At 51.2% G+C, this 18,758-nt stretch overlaps 1 protein-coding gene, 1 long non-coding RNA gene and 1 pseudogene across 2 annotated transcripts in view; 2 read left to right on the top strand and 1 right to left on the bottom strand.

The window, feature by feature from the left end:
* Nucleotides 1–4,538, top strand: part of Gm21925 (predicted gene, 21925) — a 54,204-nt pseudogene extending 49,666 nt beyond the window's left edge.
* 9530053A07Rik (RIKEN cDNA 9530053A07 gene) overlaps nucleotides 1–18,758 on the top strand; it is a 35,346-nt gene that overhangs the window by 13,512 nt on the left and 3,076 nt on the right. The window contains exons 7-17 of the mRNA NM_001164655.1: nucleotides 855–1,447; nucleotides 3,644–4,229; nucleotides 4,339–4,538; nucleotides 7,676–7,817; nucleotides 9,741–10,078; nucleotides 10,315–10,888; nucleotides 11,212–11,828; nucleotides 12,167–12,710; nucleotides 13,550–14,118; nucleotides 14,558–15,131; nucleotides 16,360–16,559. Coding sequence (NP_001158127.1) covers nucleotides 855–1,447; nucleotides 3,644–4,229; nucleotides 4,339–4,538; nucleotides 7,676–7,817; nucleotides 9,741–10,078; nucleotides 10,315–10,888; nucleotides 11,212–11,828; nucleotides 12,167–12,710; nucleotides 13,550–14,118; nucleotides 14,558–15,131; nucleotides 16,360–16,559 — 4,937 coding nt within the window. The remainder of the gene's footprint in view (nucleotides 1–854; nucleotides 1,448–3,643; nucleotides 4,230–4,338; nucleotides 4,539–7,675; nucleotides 7,818–9,740; nucleotides 10,079–10,314; nucleotides 10,889–11,211; nucleotides 11,829–12,166; nucleotides 12,711–13,549; nucleotides 14,119–14,557; nucleotides 15,132–16,359; nucleotides 16,560–18,758) is intronic.
* Gm38976 lies at nucleotides 3,118–5,525 on the bottom strand. The gene is made up of 3 exons (XR_881918.1): nucleotides 5,456–5,525; nucleotides 4,816–4,886; nucleotides 3,118–3,240 (listed from the first exon to the last, which is right to left on the bottom strand). It is a non-coding gene; the product is annotated as a predicted gene, 38976 (long non-coding RNA).

The raw sequence follows: 18,758 nt of genomic DNA on the forward strand, positions 1-18,758 counted from the left end.
CGTAAGCATGGCATGTTGTATTGGAGAGCTCCCGCACAGCCTGCTTGGCTGGCTGCTTCTCTTTGCTTTTACAGAGCCACCTGCCTGATACGATTGATTCCTGTTTAGGAAGGGGGAACAAGAAATGGTTTGATTTGCTTGGGTTTGGGGTTTGTTTTTTTTTAAGGTTTATTTTTATTTTATGTGTGTAAGTGTTTTGCCTGCATCTAAATCTACTCACCAATGGGCTTGAAGATCCCAAGGAGGTTAGAAAACAATATCAGATGCTCTGGGACTGAACTTACAGATGTTTGTGAACCACTATGTGGGTGCTGTGAATCGAACCTGGGTCCTCCACAAGAGCAGTAAGTGCTCATAACAGCTAAGCCATCTCTCCAGCCCTGTGCTTGATTGTTGGTCTGTTTGTTCATTGTAACACTAAATGCTCTCACTAAAGTGTAGTATAAGTAATAACTTTTAGTTACTAAATACTTCTTAACGCTTGAAATCACTAAACTTATATTTTAATAATACAATAAAATGAAGAAACTAATGCTATAGTCGCTGATATACTGCATAGTGTCTACATACAGGCATGTGTAAGCTTATTTAAAATATGTAACACAAATTAGCATTTATATCCAATGTTAGCAGTGTTATTAAAGATATTACAGATTTACCCAAACCACAGTTGCATCAGAACTGAATCTTATTTCTGAGGTTCAGAAGCTATAACAAAAGGGTATAAAAGGATATTCTCTTGAAGCTACTAAACACAGTGGTCTTTTTAAATTGTGTGCACGTGTGCGCTGTGGAATCAACTGTGTCCACCCCAAAGTAAAAGCCTTTGGTCTTGTTGACCCCTCTCTCTGCAGCAATGACCTGCCCACCTCACAGCCACTATGAGCTGTGTCAGCGAGGCTGTCCATTGACCTGTGGAGACCAGCCAGTGCCAGGAGGCTGTGGCTCAGATTGCTACGAGAGCTGTGTCTGTGATGAGGGCTATGTCCTTAGCGGTGAGGCCTGTGTACCCCTGGCATCCTGTGGTTGCGTATACCAGGGCATTTACCATGCGCCAGGTGATGAGTTCTATCCTGGCCCTGAATGTAACTCCCTCTGCCACTGTGATAAGGGTGGCCTGGTGTCTTGTCAACCCTCACACTGCAGCCCACATGAAGTCTGTAAAGTGTTGGATGGCATCCTGAGATGTGTGGGTGAGGGCTCTGCCACCTGTCAGGTATCAGGGGCTTCACATTACACTACCTTTGATGGCCGCCATTTTGACTTCATGGGCACCTGTGTGCACGTGCTGGCCCAGACCTGCTGGACCCGACCTGGCCTGAAACCATTCACAATACTGCAGGAAAACGCAGTCCAGGGCAACAAGCAAGTCAGTGTGACCAAGAAGATCACCATCGAGGTAGCCAACTACACCCTGCAGCTGGAGCAGAATCAGTGGAAGGTCAAGGTGAGAGCAGAGGTGGGGCCCTAGAGGAGACACGGATCTCAGTCAGGGGTTGATATGTGAGTGGGGCATGAGCAGTGCTCAGTCCAGGAGGGGGCTTAGAGACCCAAGAGAATAAGTGAGAAAGTGTGACCTCAACAAGAGGAGAAACGGATAGGAATCCTAGAGTAAGGAGGCCTCGGGGACCTGGAGCCTTTCCCATGTTGCTTTGTCTTTCCTGTTCTATTCTTAACTGATCCTCTCCTCATCTTCCTATGTGCTCCATCTTCCTCCCACTATACCTGCTCCCTCCCTGTTGTACGACACAATTTCTGAGAAGACTAGAACAAACATCAACTCACCCCTAGATGGAAATTAATAACGGGCCAGAATAACAATACCACCCAAGTTTAACTTGATGAACCAGTGAGTTTATGGGTTTCTTAAAGGAATTCAAACTCATGGATCATAAACAACACAAAGGAAACTGGGAAAACAGAAGTTCACCCCAGCACAGATGATAACTGAGCAAAGCTGAAACCCTGGGGTTTTTTGAAGCACCTTCAGCTAGCTCTACAAGGAGGGGAGTCTCCAAACAGTCCCCATTGCTTATATAACCTTGAGGAGGGAGGGACCTTGAATATCTGCTAAGTTTTAGGAACTTCCTGAGACGTGTGAGTTACTTACTTCCTTAGTCTTATAGAGCTTCCTTTTTAGAACTTCTGCATCCCTCAAGGATGAAATATATTTATGAGAAATTGCTACCCAACACTGCCCAAGCAGTGGTTACTTTCCTACCCACAAGGAGCACTTGAGGTAGTCACAACACAGAAAACTTCAGAGGTGGGAAAGGATCTGTAACCCCCATCATCCCTTAACAACCATAGCAACAACAGTAAACCAGCTGCTTGTTTTGCATGCTGCCCCAGGCCCATTGGCTGCTAAGCAACTGGCACTCTCACCATCAATTTAACCTTGCAATGGTAGCTGAAGAAGGCACCATGATTGGATTCATTTTTTTGGAAGACAAAGTCCCATCACTGTGTTGAAGTTCTTTAGTAAAGGCAAGGCATTTGCTGCTAAGAAACAGCACACTGGGTCCCGCACCACACCCTATTGCTTTTCTGAACAGGAAGATTGAGTCTCACAGGAGAGTGGCATTTGAATACACTGGGAATATCCCCCACTGACATGCAACACACAGCCATTGTCCTGGGAGCAGGAGGTACAAGAGCTGTCACACGGGCTGTATGTGGGTTGCAGGTGCAGCTTCTTCCCTAACAAGCCCCAGGCTCTGAGGTTAGCAGTTGACAGATGAGCAGCTCCAGACTCGTGGGAACAGTCTCTGTTCCTGTCACCAGACCCTAGCTTCCCTGTGGCTGTCCCTCACTGCAGCGCCAGAAACTGAGCCCAGAGGGTTAAGTGACTTGCCTTTATTCACTACCAGCCTGGGGAGGAATGGTGTTAATGTCTTTTGGACACTCTAGACATGCCTAGACTGTGCCTTTCCCCTGCCTCCTCCCAGTCTCCTCACACCTATGAAAAGCCAGTCGGCCAGGAGTGTGATGAGGAAGGGCACATATGTGGTGACATCAGGGGTGCACCAGGCAGAGCCCTCGGGTGATCCTCAGATGAGGCATGGAGCCTGGCTTTGCATCCAGCCACACTTACAGCAGCCACTCTGAGTGCCCCTGACTGCCAGGATGACTTGCATACACAGTCCCAAGCCACAGGGCGTGTCTACAGCCAAAGCCTTTGCAGGCGTCCTGTATCAGATTCACTAGATGACACTCTGGAGACAAGGCACCTGGTCCCTCCTAGACAGACAGGAAGCAGAAATACAGGTGAGTCTCCTGCCCAAGGGCACAGAAGGGTCTTCCCATGATGCTCTTTCTATGGTCTCTGTCCTATCCCAGTGCCTCACAGGACACTTGCCATTTGATTCAGGGTCCACTTGGATCCATGGTGGGTTTTTGGCAAGATTATACTTTTTATTACCCCAACAAAGACCCTTTTTTTTAAAATCTGTTCACATTTCAAGGTCCTGGCTCATATAAGATGCTGTTATTCTACATGTTTTACAAATATGAAAATGGGGGGGAGCAAAGGGTTGCTCAGGATTTCAGTGTCAGACAGGAACATCTAAAACAGACTAGGGACACTTAGTGACAGACTGCCTCAAAGCGCGCCCTCTGAAGCTTGGCATTCCCTGACTCCCAGGTGAACGGTGTGGACATGAAGCTGCCTGTGTTGCTGGATGAGGATAGAGTTCAGGCCTTCCGGCATGGCACAGATATGGTAATCGAGACCAAATTTGGCCTGCTCGTGTCCTACGATCTCAAATACAGCGTGCGTGTCAAGGTTCCCCACAACTACTATAAACACATGTGTGGCCTGTGTGGGGACTACAATGATGACCCCAAGAATGACTTCCAGAAGTCCGATGGCTCACAGGCAGCCAGTTCCAATGAGCTGGGAGACTCCTGGGAAAAAGCTGTGCCAGGTTCTTCCTGCACACCGCGGCCTTCCTGCAAACCGGGACAGGCTTGCAGCCCGAAGTGCTACCCAACTCTGGAGAAGAAGTACCGCGGGAAAGAGTTCTGTGGGCTGATCACCAGCCCCACGGGGCCACTGGCTGCCTGCCACAAACTGTTGGACCCCCAGGGTCCCTTGCAAAGCTGTGTCTTTGACCTCTGCCTGGGTGGTGGGAACCAGAGCATTCTCTGCAGCAGCATCCATGCCTACGTGAGCGCCTGCCAGGCGGCTGGGGGCACTGTCAAGCCATGGAGAAACCAGACTTTCTGTCGTAAGTGATGGGACACTGAGGGGTAGGGAGAGGGGAAGCTTGGGAGACAGGAGTAGAACCCCAACACACACCCTGATGTCCTAGTCAGCCCTCCCTCTCTCCCTGGCAGCAATGGAGTGCCCCCCTCACAGCCACTATGAGGTCTGCGCAGACACTTGCTCCCTGGACTGCTCAGCAATCACCACTCCTATGCAGTGCCTGACGCCATGTTCAGAGGGCTGTGAATGTGACACTGACTTCCTGCAGAGTATCACAACCTGTGTGCCCATGGAGAAATGTGGCTGCCACTACAACGGAGTCTACTATGAGGTAGGAACTCAGCCTTCTTGACAGAGCCCCGGACTTCCTCCTGAACCCAGCCCTCACTGCTTGTCGGACCTATAGCCTTCCCACCATTCCATCTTCTGAATACCTCTCTGCCCACATCTGTCCCCTCCCCTCACCCTGACTTGCTACACCTCGTCCAGTCCTTAATTTTCCTCCCTCTGGTCTACCATCCTCGTAGGAGTAGAAAAGACCTTTCCAAATGTCACCATAGGTATTGATGTTTTAAACTCTTTCCCTGGCTCCCAAAGTCAAGACTTACCTTTGTGTGTCACATCTGGACAAAGATGGCTCCCCTATTGTGAATCATACAGCTGGAGTCCTTCTGTTCTGCTAAGATAAAGATCATGGGTAGGAAAGGGAAAGCATTTCAAGTGCTGATCCTGGGCACTTTGTATCCACAGGTATTTGGTAGGGGTCTAACAAGCCAGAGCTGCTAATGTCAGAGCTCTGGTTCAAGAAGTGTCACAGCTCTTACAAAGGCCTAAGAGGCCAAGGCTTCCTTAGCCCTTAGCAGCAGCCAGTGTTACACCATAGGCCTGGGGTACGAGAGTCCTGTGCACGTAAAGTTCTGTGGAATTTTCCCAACAAACAGAGCCTGTTGTTTCTCTTCTGGTTCTTTACAGCCTCCTGCCATTCCTTGACTTCAGTTCTTCATCCTTCCGCCATCCCCTCCATCCTCACCCCAGTTGCTCTTTCCCAATGCTCAGCCGGCCACTCCCCGCCCCTCCTCCTCACTTCACTCTCTTTGTGTTGCCTGCTCAGCCCTCAATACTAAAAAGCTAGCAGGAAAAGACCACCCAGAAGCAGCCTTTCTTTGGGCCTACTGGTAAGGCCATGGAAGGTGGCACAGGGCTCTGTCTCCCAGCTGCCTCAGGAGGTGAGCTGAATAGCATACTTACAGTGCAGGGGTATTGAGACCACACACAGTGCAGGGGTCTTTAGACCTATCTTAGCTTTGCCTGTTCAGCACCAGTCAACAACATTCCCTGCCAGGCCACCAGGGGGAGCACTTCAGCTCCTGCCTAGAAACGCTTGCATCTAGAGTTCGCAGAGATCTGTGATAAAGTCTAGTGAAAACCAAAAGTCTTCTCCACAGATCCATGGATTGCTCAAAACCACGGATGCTGATCTGTGAGCTTAATCTGGCTGGCTCATTTGAGGGACAGTCCTTTGGCTCAAGACAGCCACAGCAACAAGAGAGTCCAGTAGCTGCCAAGTAGGGAATCAAATATCCTTACCGTCCAATATCTTACAGGAAAAGTGAACACGGGGCTTACGCTCTGAGAACAAAGCATTAGTCGTAACAATATGATTATAATAGTTTTTAAGAATTATTTTTATGTTATGTATGAACATCCATGCATGTCTACACACCATGAGTGTTCCTGGTGGGTGTCGTCAAAGAAGCTGTGGACGGAGGGCATCAGATCCTTTAGGGCTGGAGCTTCAGGTGCCTGTGAGATGCCATGGGAGTCCTGAGAATCAAACTCAGGTCCTCTGGGAGAGCAGTCAGGGCTCTTAATGACTGAGCCACCTCTCTAGCCCTGGTTTATAGCAACTAGCCAGTGCCTCGAGGAGAGACGTACCCCATCTTCTGCCCCATGACCACAAAGAGGAGCCTTGTCTGTTATAGCAGCTGTTCACTTCCTCTGCTTCCTCCTTTTGCTCCCCCACACGGAGGACTGCCTTAACGTGTGTGTGTGTGTGTGTGTGTGTGTGTGTGTGTGTGTAGTAATAAAAGCAAATGTGTGGGTGTGTGGCAATGCTCATGGACCTGTGTGATGTACACAGATAGACTTTTGGTTATGAAATCAAATGTGTGATGTCAAGAGATGAGAGAAAGTGTCCGCCATACACCTGTTTGTTGCTTAGCTTGCACAGTTATGATCTGTTCTTGCTTCACCTTCACCCCTTTACAAAGCAGCCTGGATTATTGAAAAGCTGTCTCTCTACTGTCACCTGTGCTTCACACATTGTATTAAGGCAGCTGTACTTGCCACTTTTCCCCCAAGACAGGGTTTCTCTGTGTAGCCCTGGCTGTCCTTGAACTCTCTCTGTAGACCAAGCTATCCTTGAATTCGGAGGTCTACCTGCCTCTGCCTTGCAAGTGCTGGGACTAAAAGGTGTGCACCATCACCACGACCCCGCTCATTGTACTTTATTAGTTCTGTCCTATCATTAAGTATCTACTGTCTGCCAATGAGAAAAATGACACATAAAGAAACTGAGCTGCGTTGTTTAGAGTTTGGGAAGAGCCTGCACCAGAGCCTTTGCCCTGATCCTTCTTCCTTCCTCCTCCCTCCCTCCCTCCCTCCCTTCCTTCCTTCCTTCCTTCCTTCCTTCCTTCCTCCCTCCTGCCTCCCTCCTTCCTTCCTCCCTCCTCCTCCCTCCATCCCTTCCTTCCTTTCTCTTTCTTTCTTTTTTAATGAGATACTTTCTTTATTTACATTTCAAATGTTACTCATTCTTTCTTTTTTGGTGGTCTTGGCATGTGGCCCTAAGTGACTCACTATGTAGTCCAGACTGGCCTCAAACTTTCAACAATCCTCTTGCCTCAGCCTCCCTAGTGATAGGATAATATGCCCGGCATGCTTTGTTTGCATTGACTGTTAAACTCTGCTTCTCCTAAACAGTGAATTTTCTAGAATGAATGGGTGAATGAATGAATGAATGAATGAAGTGGATGGATGGATGGATGGATGGATGGATGATGGATGGATGATGGATGGATGGATGGATGGATGGATGATGGATGGATGGATGGATGGATGGATGATGGATGGATGGATGGATGATGGATGGATGATGGATGGATGGATGGATGATGGATGGATGGATGGATGGATGGATGATGGATGGATGGATGGATGGATGGATGATGGATGGATGGATGATGGATGGATGGATGGATGATGGATGGATGATGGATGGATGGATGGATGGATGGATGGATGGATGGATGGATGAGTTGAGCCCCAAAGCCATGCAGTACCTCAGCCTCACTGGCAATGGACCACACTGCTGCAGTTGCTTTGTATACTCCAGTTCCTTCTGTGCCTGAAACACTGGGAATCGGCCTCCGCCTCTGGTTACTGATAGCATGCTCTCTGTCCCCACAGCCAGAGGAGTCAGTTCTCATTGAAAACTGCCAGCAACATTGTGTGTGCCAACCAGGCAAAGGCATGATGTGCCAGGATCACAGCTGCAAACCAGGACAGGTGTGCGAGCCCTCAGGAGGCGTCCTGACCTGCGTCACCAAAGGTGCTGGGCAGTGTGGCTGGGCTGGTGTGGGGGGACACAGGACACGGGCTGTGTGGCTGGGCTGGTGTAGGGGGACACAGGACACGGGCTGGGAGCTGAGGGTGACAAGCTTCATGGTGAGAGGTTCAGAGGGCTGTGGATTGAGATGCCAGACCTTAGGCTGCGATTCTAGGAGCCAGAGGCAGAGGTCATGCAGGCTGGGTGTCAGGGGGCTTTAAGGCTGCGGGAACCCTGGGGCAAGATTTTGATGGTGGAGGTCAGAGGCCCTTGGAGTACTGCAGGATTGGGCGATCTTTTGTTCTCAAATGCAGTGACAATTACCTAAGTTTGCAGGCCACATGGCCTGGAGTAAAACTTCTCACTGAAAAGCAGATTTATTTACAACTGCAAGCACCAGAAGGTTCTGAGTTCTTGCCCAGGGGCTCATTGGGTTGGACATGGGGCTTCAGAAACCAGCATCGGAGTCCAGGAATCGCTGGGCTAATCAGAGCTCTGAGATTCTAAGGTGGTTGTCCCCAGGGTAGAAGCAGAAACAAAATCAAAGAAGAACCTTGACTATGGTACCGTCCAAGCAGAGGCTCATGATTTTGGAGATGCAGGTCTCAGAAGAGGCGCCCCTCCTTCAAAACTGGGGACACAGTTTTAACCTCAAAACGGTTTCTCAGGAAGGCAACCCTCTCGTGCAACGAACGAAGGAGGAGGACTCCAGAGTTAAGGGCCGGGCTGGGGTTCTCAGAAATGATGAGCAGGACTGCAGGGTCGCTGAGGGAAAGTCTGCATTGATCAGGGTCCCAGCAGGAGAAAGGAAGTTTACTATGGCAAGGGATTCACATATTTGAGGATGTGTGCGGCTAAGTCCCTGCTTAGCATATGCTGCACCCTGGAGTCCACCCACAGCTCTGGGGCTGGGGAAGGGCACTGCCAACACCGATTGCTATAGGGTAAGGAAGAGCGCATGCAACAGACGACTCATTGAGTGGCCCCTGCAGGGTTTCCTTCACCACATAAGAAGGCAGGGATAGGGAAGTGACATACCCTGAGGCTGTCTCAGACCTCACTGGCGAAAGCCTGGCTGAAGTGCTGAGAAAACTCAGCCGGAAGCAGCCAGCTATGTATCTAAGTGACCAGCTAGAGAGCCAGTATCCAACCTGCCTCAGGCCTCACGGAGTCACCCCCACTGCAGCAGCAGCAGCAGCCAGATGAGCAGCGCAGGCTGTGAGGACAGGCGCCCCTGCCTCCCGCAGACTCCCCAGCGCCCTCTGCTGACAAAGCTTCCAGACCGATTTCAAACAGGAAACAAGACAGAGGAGCAAGTTTGAAGGCTTGAGGATGACACACAGAGATTGTATGTGCACCCCATAACTAGAAACCTAGGGGAGGAAGTATAGAGGCACTAACACGGAGTCTTGGACATGAAAGCTCTCCAACGTAATCATCAGTACTGAGACTCCTGAGGCAGAACACAGTGCCACCTGCAAATGGAGCTAGTGCCTCAGGCCATAAGATGTAGACTGGGGACCAATTCAAAGTGTGAGACATTGGGACCCCAGACACGGAAATCTCACCAGGAAATCCCAGGACTGGGGTCTTGAGCATAGAGACATAGGGTCCAGAAGAAGGTGTTTGATCCTCCCTGGAACTGGAGTTACAGACGACTGTGAGCCTCCATGTGGCTGTAATGAGCCAACTCCAGGCCCTCCATGAGAACAACACATGCTCATAACTGCTGAACTCCATCTCTCTGGCTTTTCCCCAGAGCAACCCTAGGACCTAGGACTTAGGTGTCAACACTGTTGCCTGGAATCTGGTCTCCCTCCTAGCACATTCAGAGCCAATATGCCCGGTACCTCGTGGGGTAGATTCTGGGAACAGCCGTGTTGGTGGTAGGCAGCAGCTCAAGAATATTGTCTCCTCTTTCCATAGACCCATGCCAAGGTGTTACCTGTCGGTCACAGGAAACATGCACAGAGAAAGATGGCAAGGGTGTATGCAGAGCCAACTATGAGTCCAAGTGCTGGGTGTGGGGAGACCCTCACTACCATTCCTTTGATGGCCTGAACACTAATTTCCACGGGACCTGCAGTTACCTGATGGCAGGAACTGGCTGCCCTGGCACTGGTGCTGAGGGGTTGACCCCCTTCAGTGTCATTACCAAGCATGAGAGCCAGAGCGACCCTAAGGTGTCCTACGTGAGGAAGGTCACCGTGAAAACCTACAACACCAGCATCACCATCCACGAGAAAAAGACTGGCAGAGTTCAGGTATGATTAGTGGGACCTAAGACTCTAAGAAGGCCAGCGTTGGGAGAGACCTTGATCAATCAAGAGATCTAAAATAAACCCCAATGGCAGATCTCTTTCCCAAGAGCCTGAAATAGTGGGTTAGAATGTCAGCCAGGAAAAGCCCTTGGCCAGGGTAATGGAGGAAGCGGGACAACAGAGGATACAGCTCCACCCGCACTGCTCCCTGACCCCTGCTGGACTCCCTCTCTCCCCAGGTGAATGGAGTTTTCATGGCCTTGCCTGTGTACTTGGCTGGTGGGCGGATTTCAGTGATTAATGGAGGCTCAAAGGCTGTGCTGGAGACTAACTTTGGGCTTCAGGTCACCTACAACTGGAAGTGGAGGGTACACGTCACACTGCCCAGCAGCTACTATGGTGCAGTGTGTGGGCTCTGTGGGAACATGGACAAAAACCCCCAAAATGACCAAGTCTTCCCTAATGGCACAATGGCACCCTCAATACCTACCTGGGGTGGCAGCTGGCAAGTTCCAGGGTGGGACCCTCTTTGTTGGAATGAATGTCAGGGGTCCTGTCCCACATGCCCAGAGGACAGAGTGGAGGAGTATAGGGGTCCTGGCTTCTGTGGACCTCTGGACCACGACACAGTGGGTCCCTTTACCAGCTGCCATGCCCATGTGCCTCCTGAAAGCTTCTTTGAGGGCTGTGTGCTGGACGTCTGCCTGGGTGGTCAAGTCAAAGACATACTATGCCAGGCACTGGCTGACTATGCTGCTGCCTGTCAAGCTGCTGGCATCAAAATCGAGGACTGGAGGACTCAGGCCGGTTGTGGTGAGTGGTGGGGAGCAGGACAAGGCCTGGGCACGTGACACTGGCTCTGCTGGGCTGGGCTGGCTTCACTCTCACCCTTTGCAGTCTTTCAGCTGGTTTCTGTTCATGCCTGTTTCCTGGCTGTGTCTGTCTGGTCTGCAGCTCATCTCTCTCTGTCTGCCCTTCACGCCATCAGCTCTACTTTGTCACTTCGTCCCTCTCTGACTATGTCACTGGATCTGCAAGTCTCTCTGTCCCCTTCTGTCTCTGTTGATGTCTCTCCCCACTCTGTCCCCATAGGCCAGTTCAACATTGTTCTTGGTTTCTCTCTCCTTCATCTACAGAGATCACCTGCCCTGTCAACAGCCACTACGAGCTCTGTGGCCCACCCTGCCCAGCCAGCTGCCCACCCCCTGCACGACACACAGCCCCAACTGCATGTGATGGGCCCTGTGTGGAGGGATGCCAGTGTGACAAGGGCTTCGTCCTGAGTGCTGATCAGTGTGTTCCCCTGGATGGTGGCTGTGGCTGCTGGGTCAATGGCACATACTATGAAGCAGGCACTGAGTTTTGGGCTGATACCACCTGCTCTAAGAGGTGTCACTGTGGACCTGGAGGTGACTCCTTGGTCTGCAAGCCTGCCAGCTGTGGGCTGGGTGAGGAGTGTGCCTTGTTGGCCTCTGGAGAGATCGGCTGCCAACCTATAAGCATAGCTGAATGTCAAATACTGGGTGATCCCACATACATCACCCTAGATGGGCACCGGTTTGACTTCCAAGGCACCTGCGAGTACCTGCTGAGTGCACCCTGCCATGCACCACCCACAGGGACTGAATACTTCAATGTCACCGTGGTTAATGAGCATAGGTGCAGCCAGGCTGTCAGCTACACACGAAGTATCACTCTGCGAATCTATGGCCTCAGCTTGACCCTCAGTGCCCACTGGCCCAAGAACCTACTGGTGAGTGGGCTGTGGCCCCACAGAATCCATTCCAGTCTCTGGTGTACAGAGCATCTTTCCCAGCATGGCGGGAGTGTGAGACCGGTTCAGCTTAGAGCCTGTGGGACCAGGAAGACTGGAGGCAGTGGTTTCCCCAGGCTCAGCCTTCCAGTATTCCTCTGTAGGGTAGATTGTTAAAAGGTACCTGCTTAAGGGTAGCACAAAGAGCCAATGTACTAGTCTGTGCTATTACTATAACCAGAAATCATGTGTCTTAATACAACTGATTCTGAATGGTGTAGGTAAGATTGAAGCACAAACACACTGGACTCAGCTGGTTCCCCTTTCCACATCCACAGGTGGATGGAGAGATGGTCAAGCTGCCGTTCCAGCTGCAATCACGGCTCCTTGTTCACCTAAGTGGCATGGGCTTGGTGGTACACACCTCCTGGGGGCTCTCCCTGACTTTTGATGGAAACAGTTTCATGCGCCTGCGCGTGCCCGCAGCCTATGCTGGCACCCTCTGTGGCCTGTGCGGCAACTACAACAAGAATCCCAACGATGACCTGACTGCAGTGGGCGGGAAACCTGAGGGCTGGAAAGTGGGCGGATTTCCAGACTGTGACCAATGCCAGCTTAGGACTTGCCCAAAACCCTGTACACCTGAGGAACGGAAACGTTTTGGTGGCCCCAATGCCTGCGGCATTATCACGGCCCCCGAAGGCCCACTAGCGCCCTGCCACAGCTTTGTGCCACCCACGCAGTACTTCGAGGCTTGCTTGCTGGACACCTGTCAGGTTCAGGGACATTCAGGAGGCCTCTGTCCTGCTATAGCCACCTATGTGGCAGCATGTCAGGATGCCAGGGTCCGACTTAGAGAATGGAGAAAGCCAGACTTCTGTCGTGAGTACTGACCCATGTAGCTCCATAAGACAAGGCATCCCCTCCACCTCCTGACAGAGATACACCTTGGCACTACTACGGAAAAACTCCAGTGGAGTACAGAAGGACCCAGGGCACACCCAAAGTCAGAAACCCTGCGTGTAGACCACTCTGGAGGTTCATTTTCCTAACGGACTTGGATAGTGACAGTTACTCAGCAAGGAACCCCTGTCAGAGGCCACATCTCAAGCCCCTGGACCATCTCCCACACTGGAATAGAGATAGCCACACAGAGGTGGTCAGATAGCCCAGTGGTGTCTGGGGAGACACTACATGGCCTGCCACATGCAGGTCAGACATCAGACACTCCGCTGGGATCAGCACCTGTCCCCAGCAGATCCAAGCTGACTTCTGACTCAGAAGTGGTGGGACAGCTCCTCCAGGCAGATCTGCTGGGTCAGGTCCAACCTGTCAGTGTCACCCAATCACATACACACTGCCACAGTGGCATCCTGAAACAGAGCACGTCAGAGAGGCCCGAGGGTGCTCCAGTCATGCCTGCACTGTCCTCAGTCAGGATGACTGGCCTCCCACACACCCACATCAGTAAAGCCCTGGTCGGTTCTAGACTGTCCTGCTCATAGGTGTGTGGCCATATCCCCAGACAGACACTTGCTTCAGAAGTACTCTTCAGGGTGATACACTCTCCTCAGGGAGACCATACCAGTGCCCCTGTCATATGTTCTAGGTCCAGTCACATGCCAAGTCAGAGGCAGCAGGCCTCAGTCAGGCTCTCACCCCCAAGCCCTCCTGATCCCACCATCGCCTCTGCCTGACTCCTCCTTGTTCTCTCTCCACAGCCCTCCAGTGCCCTGCCCACAGCCACTACCAGCTCTGTGGTGACTCCTGCCCTGTGAGTTGCCCGAGCCTCTCCGCCCCTGTGGGCTGTGAAACCATCTGCCGTGAGGGCTGTGTCTGTGATGCTGGCTTCGTGCTCAGTGGTGACACCTGTGTCCCTGTGGGCCAGTGTGGCTGCCTCCACCAAGGGCGCTACTATGCGTTAGGTGCCACCTTCTACCCCGGCTATGAGTGTGAGTGGTTCTGTGAGTGCGGGCCTGATGACCAGGTCACCTGCAGGATAGAGACCTGTGGGATCCATGAGGAATGCCGGATAGAGGATGGCATCCGGTCCTGCCATCCCAAAAGCTCTAAACTAATGCTGGTCCTTCATGGTACCCATTATGCTACGCCTGATGGCTTGGTCTATGACCTTTATGGCTCCTGCTCCTACATCTTGGCCCAAGTTTGTTTTCCGAAGCATGGAGAGGAGGCGTTCTCCATTGTGCTCGAGAAGGACTTAGCTGGAAACCCCCAGCGGGTGGTGGTGACCGTGGCAGGCCAGGTCGTGGTGCTGGCGAAAGGGCCACAGGTGAGTGCACACGACCCTGCCCATGGTTCTACAGGGACACAGCCCCACCTATGAGGTCATCTGAAGTCATGCCCCCTTTTTTGGGAAGGTCTTGGGGGGGACACTGACCAACTTGAGAGTCCTAAGAGCACTGAAAAACACCAGTGGGAAGCACGCAGTAGGGAGCACGCAGTAGGGAGCATGCAGTAGAGAGCACACAGTAGGGAGCATGAAGTAGAGAAGCACCCAGAAATTGCTGTTTTAGAAGGCAAAGATACCACCCTGAAGCCTGTTGGAGACATGGCCCTATCCCTACCCTGGGAGATTAAAATGACCTCACTCCAGTCTATCGAAAAAGCACTTAGCTCTGCCATGAGGGTTTAAGAGAGACAGTGCTCTTTGCCTTCCTTAAATGGATGTTCTCTGACCCCCCCCCAACTTAATTGACCTTTGCATCCAGGTGACCGTGGACAGTGAAGTGGTGGCACTACCCATGGTTGTAGGATCCATATATATAACCGCTGAAAACCGAAACGTATTTCTGCAGACAAAAAGTGGGCTAAAACTTCTTTTTGATGGCGATGACCATATCCTTATATCCATCCCGAGTCCCTTCCGTGGGCGTCTCTGTGGCCTCTGTGGGAATTTCAATGGGAACCAGAGTGACGACTTTGTGCTGCCCAGCGGAGTGGTGGCCCCCAACGTGGAGGCCTTTGGAGCTGCATGGCGAGCTCCCGGCTCCTCCTTGGGCTGTGGTGAAGGCTGCGGGCCCCAAGGCTGCCCAGTGTGCTCGGCAGAAAAGAGAGAATTGTATGAGGAAAACGATGCCTGTGGGAAGATCCGAGACCCCCAAGGCCCCTTTGCAGCTTGCCACAAGGCTCTGAATCACTCGGAATACTTCCACCAATGTGTTTTTGACCTTTGTACCCATCACGGAGACAGAGACTACCTCTGCCGTAGCCTGGCTGCTTATACTGCAGCCTGTCAGGCAGCTGGGGCAGCAGTGAAGCCCTGGAGGACAGACAGCATCTGCCGTGAGTGTCTCTGACCCCTTGGGTGACCCCAGGCCCTCCTTTCCTGTAGAAGTCCCTGCCTGTAACAGGGTTTCTTCCAGCCCTGCCCTGCATCCTCTATGGCTTTCCTCCTTTCCTTCTGGCTCTGGGGTCTCAGACTCCAGTCAAGAGTCCACACTCCCCAGCCTCGACATTCACCTTTTCCCAGGGCTGTTCCCAGCTCTTTCCATACTGACCTGAAATGGAGTTGGGTGGACTGAGAGCCCACGGGAGTCCTGAGTCTCACAGTCACTGGCCCTTCCCACAGACTCTGTATTTTCTCACATCCTCAGTGCAAGGCCAGAGGCAATAGATGCCCCCCCCAACTACACACCTATTTCCAAATTATTGGATAACAACAAGTCCCCTCAGATGCCCCGTGCCAAAGCAATGGTCCTTAGCACTTTAGTAAAGAGCCTTTTCTCCTTCAGTTTCCTATTAATACCTAGACCCAGAGTCCCATCAGCTACCCAAAGGAACTGAAAGAGTCCCAGTTTGACTGTGGACACCATCACTAGCTCAAACAGTAGGCTAGGTCATGCACTCTGTGCTCTCTGAGCTTACCCTGGTGGCCCTCAAGGTCTCTGCACCAGCCGGATTTCCAACTGAAATCAAACTTCACCCCAAACCTGATTCTCCTTTCCTGCCCCAGTTATTATCTGATGGTAGCCACACCCGTCCGCAGCACTAAGCCAGAGCCTAATCTTTGATGTCTTCCTGTGTCTTTCACATATCCTTGTCTTTCCCTTGCCCCATCCTCAAACCCATTCTTGTGCTATCCCAACCCTTTGCACACACCTATCCGCTCACCTAGATACTCTGCTTTCCCCTGTCCCAAGTGAACCCTGTCAGAGCCTCCCCGGGTCATCCATCCCATCTGCCCGAGCCTCCCAGTGCATCCGAATCTTCTGCCTCACTTCCCTGGCCCATCCTGACAGCCTGCTTGTCCGCTGCATCCCATCCTCAGCCTCCTCATCCCATCCCTGTCTCCTGGCTGGTCCTTCAAGGCCAAGCCTCGCCTTCTTCCGTTAGCATTTCCATTTCCCAGGCCTGACACTCTCCTCTCAGATGTCTCCTCTCCCCAGCCCCTATACCTCTTCTCTCCCAGTGCAGTATGGCAGCTGTAACTGTCTGTATACCTGGATGTGAGTTTTGTAAGACAGGGTTGGAGACTGCCTGCCACATTCACCTTGTCTCCTCTCCCTAACAGCTGCCGAGTGTCCTGCCCACAGCCACTACTCTATCTGTACACATTCCTGCCAGGGCTCCTGTGCTGCAATCTCTGGCTTCACTGGCTGCACCACGCAGTGCTTTGAAGGGTGTGAGTGCGATGACCACTTCCTGCTCTCCCAGGGTGTGTGCATTCCTGCCCAGGACTGTGGCTGCTTCTACAATGACCAATATATGCCGGTGAGCGGAGGGGATGGGAGGCAGTCTCTAAACAGGCAGTGTGGGTAGAGGGACTGGAGGGACATTCAGAGCTGCTGTGCTCTGGGCTTCTGTTCAAGGACTGGGACACAGAAGGACACCACCTGCTTGCAGCAGTGGTCGCTGTACTGATCACCCCAGGCTCAGCAGGTCAAATGTGAGAGCTTAGTTCCCAGCAGATCTGGAGGCCAGGAGTCAAAGACCAGACTCACTGCACTGACATCAAAGTGATGAAAGGGGACACTGGATTGTCTTAAGAGGACAATCAAGTCCTTGTCTCTCCCACCCCCTTATGTGGCCTCGGTCAGTCCTTGCCTTGGTCACTCCACTCCAATCTCTGTCATCACTTCTCTGTATGGCATAACACCCATGGGATTTCCTACCTAGATAATCAGGATAAATTCTCCATCTAAACAGTATTAGTCACACTGCAAACATGTTTCCACTTAAGGTAGTACACCTGCTCTCAGAAAGTGGGAATTGCTGTTTTGCTGTGTGGCCAATCCTCCACTACCCTGCCTCTCTGAACTCCTTCACCTGCAGAATGGCTGAGTCAGCATCCTGATGCTCAGGACAGCTGGTACCCAGTGAGGGTCTGCCTCATCTTCCTGTGCATCCCATTCAGCCAAAAGAATGGAATTCACAATAGTGCAGTAGGTGGCTCGGCTACCAATCATTCAACATCGTGATTTGGGATTTTATAGTTAATATCCTTTGTTAATGCTTTTTGAAAGCGTTGTGTGCATAAGTCTGTTTGAAACATTCCTTTGTCCTGTGATCGCATCCCTCTGAAACAGGCTGCACACAAAGGTTGTGAAACAGAAGCCATCCCACAGCTACTCAGTAGCCAACCGGTGCTAACTTGTGTGGTTAGCGCTGCACTTTCCTTCAGGTCTCAATTGCTCCTGAAAGCCGTCTGACCCTATTCTTTTTTTTTTTTTAAAGATTTATTTATTATTATATGTAAGTACATTGTAGCTGTCTTCAGACACACCAGAAGAGGGAGTCAGATCTTGTTACGGATGGTTGTGAGCCACCATGTGGTTGCTGGGATTTGAACTCTAGACCTTCGGAAGAGCAGTCGGGTGCTCTTACCCACTAAGCCATCTCACCAGCCCCTGACCCTATTCTTGTTCCAGTCCAACACCTTCCCTTCTGTCCCTGACTCCTTCTGTGCCTTCCCACCTCATCCCTGACCTCTGCCCTGCTCAGCCATTTTGGATTTGTGAAGCAGACACCTAGAGGAAAGTCCACAGAGAGATACAAGCATTCGAGACCTTGGGGTACTAGTAGGACACTCAACTCACTGAACCTTAGTTCATGTCAATGGATTCCACCCTATGAAGATTATTAGGGGACGATTGTCCTGGTCATGTACAGAACTGTTTTATCGTCATGATCTCCTAGTCAGTGCCACACTGTCTAAGTATGTCTGTAGCATGTGCATTACATTAGGCGTGCTGTAAGGTGTACAGTAGGATGTGGTGGTTTGCATGCAGAAGTGATACCACTGTACAGAATGGATTTAGCATCCTCCAGTCCGGTACCCTCCAGGGCTTCTGGATCAAGGGGTGACTGTTTTGTGATGGTTTGGGTTTTTTTTTTTTTCTTCCAAAGTTTTCAACGTTTTATGGTTTTCTTTCAAACTTTTATTCTTTTAAGTAATCTAACGTTAGGACACTTGTAAGCAAGTGTGTGGAGGAGTACCCTTTCCTGGGGCTCTTCCACGGAAGCCACGCCCATTTTACCACCTTCTGTTTGTGTGTGTGTGCCTGTTATTTATTTCCTAGCAACCATTTGACCTTTTCTTGCAAACACAGTGGCTCCTTTATCCCTAAGCAACTAAGTCTGGGTTCTGTGACAATAAGGAATTCGATCACGTGACAGAGGATAATGATCAAAACCAGGAAATTCACAGTTATTCCATACCATTATCAGGTGACTTCACCCAGATTTCACCGGTTATTTCAACACAAGCATCTGTAATCATTACCCTCTCTGACCCAGCACTGTGAGGAGGCAGACACTGTTTTCTGTTCATAAATTCTACTGAGCCCTCCAGGGAGAAAACGGGAAAGCCTAGGCCTGAGGACTGAGCACAGGTTGAGGGGCCTCTGTCTGGGGAAGCAAGAAAACGGGAGAAGATGATCAGAAAAGAGACACTCAGTTCAGGGAGAGGCA

This window comes from Mus musculus, chromosome 7 (genome assembly GCF_000001635.26).
Source record: "Mus musculus strain C57BL/6J chromosome 7, GRCm38.p6 C57BL/6J".
NCBI classification, from domain to species: Eukaryota; Metazoa; Chordata; class Mammalia; order Rodentia; family Muridae; genus Mus; species Mus musculus.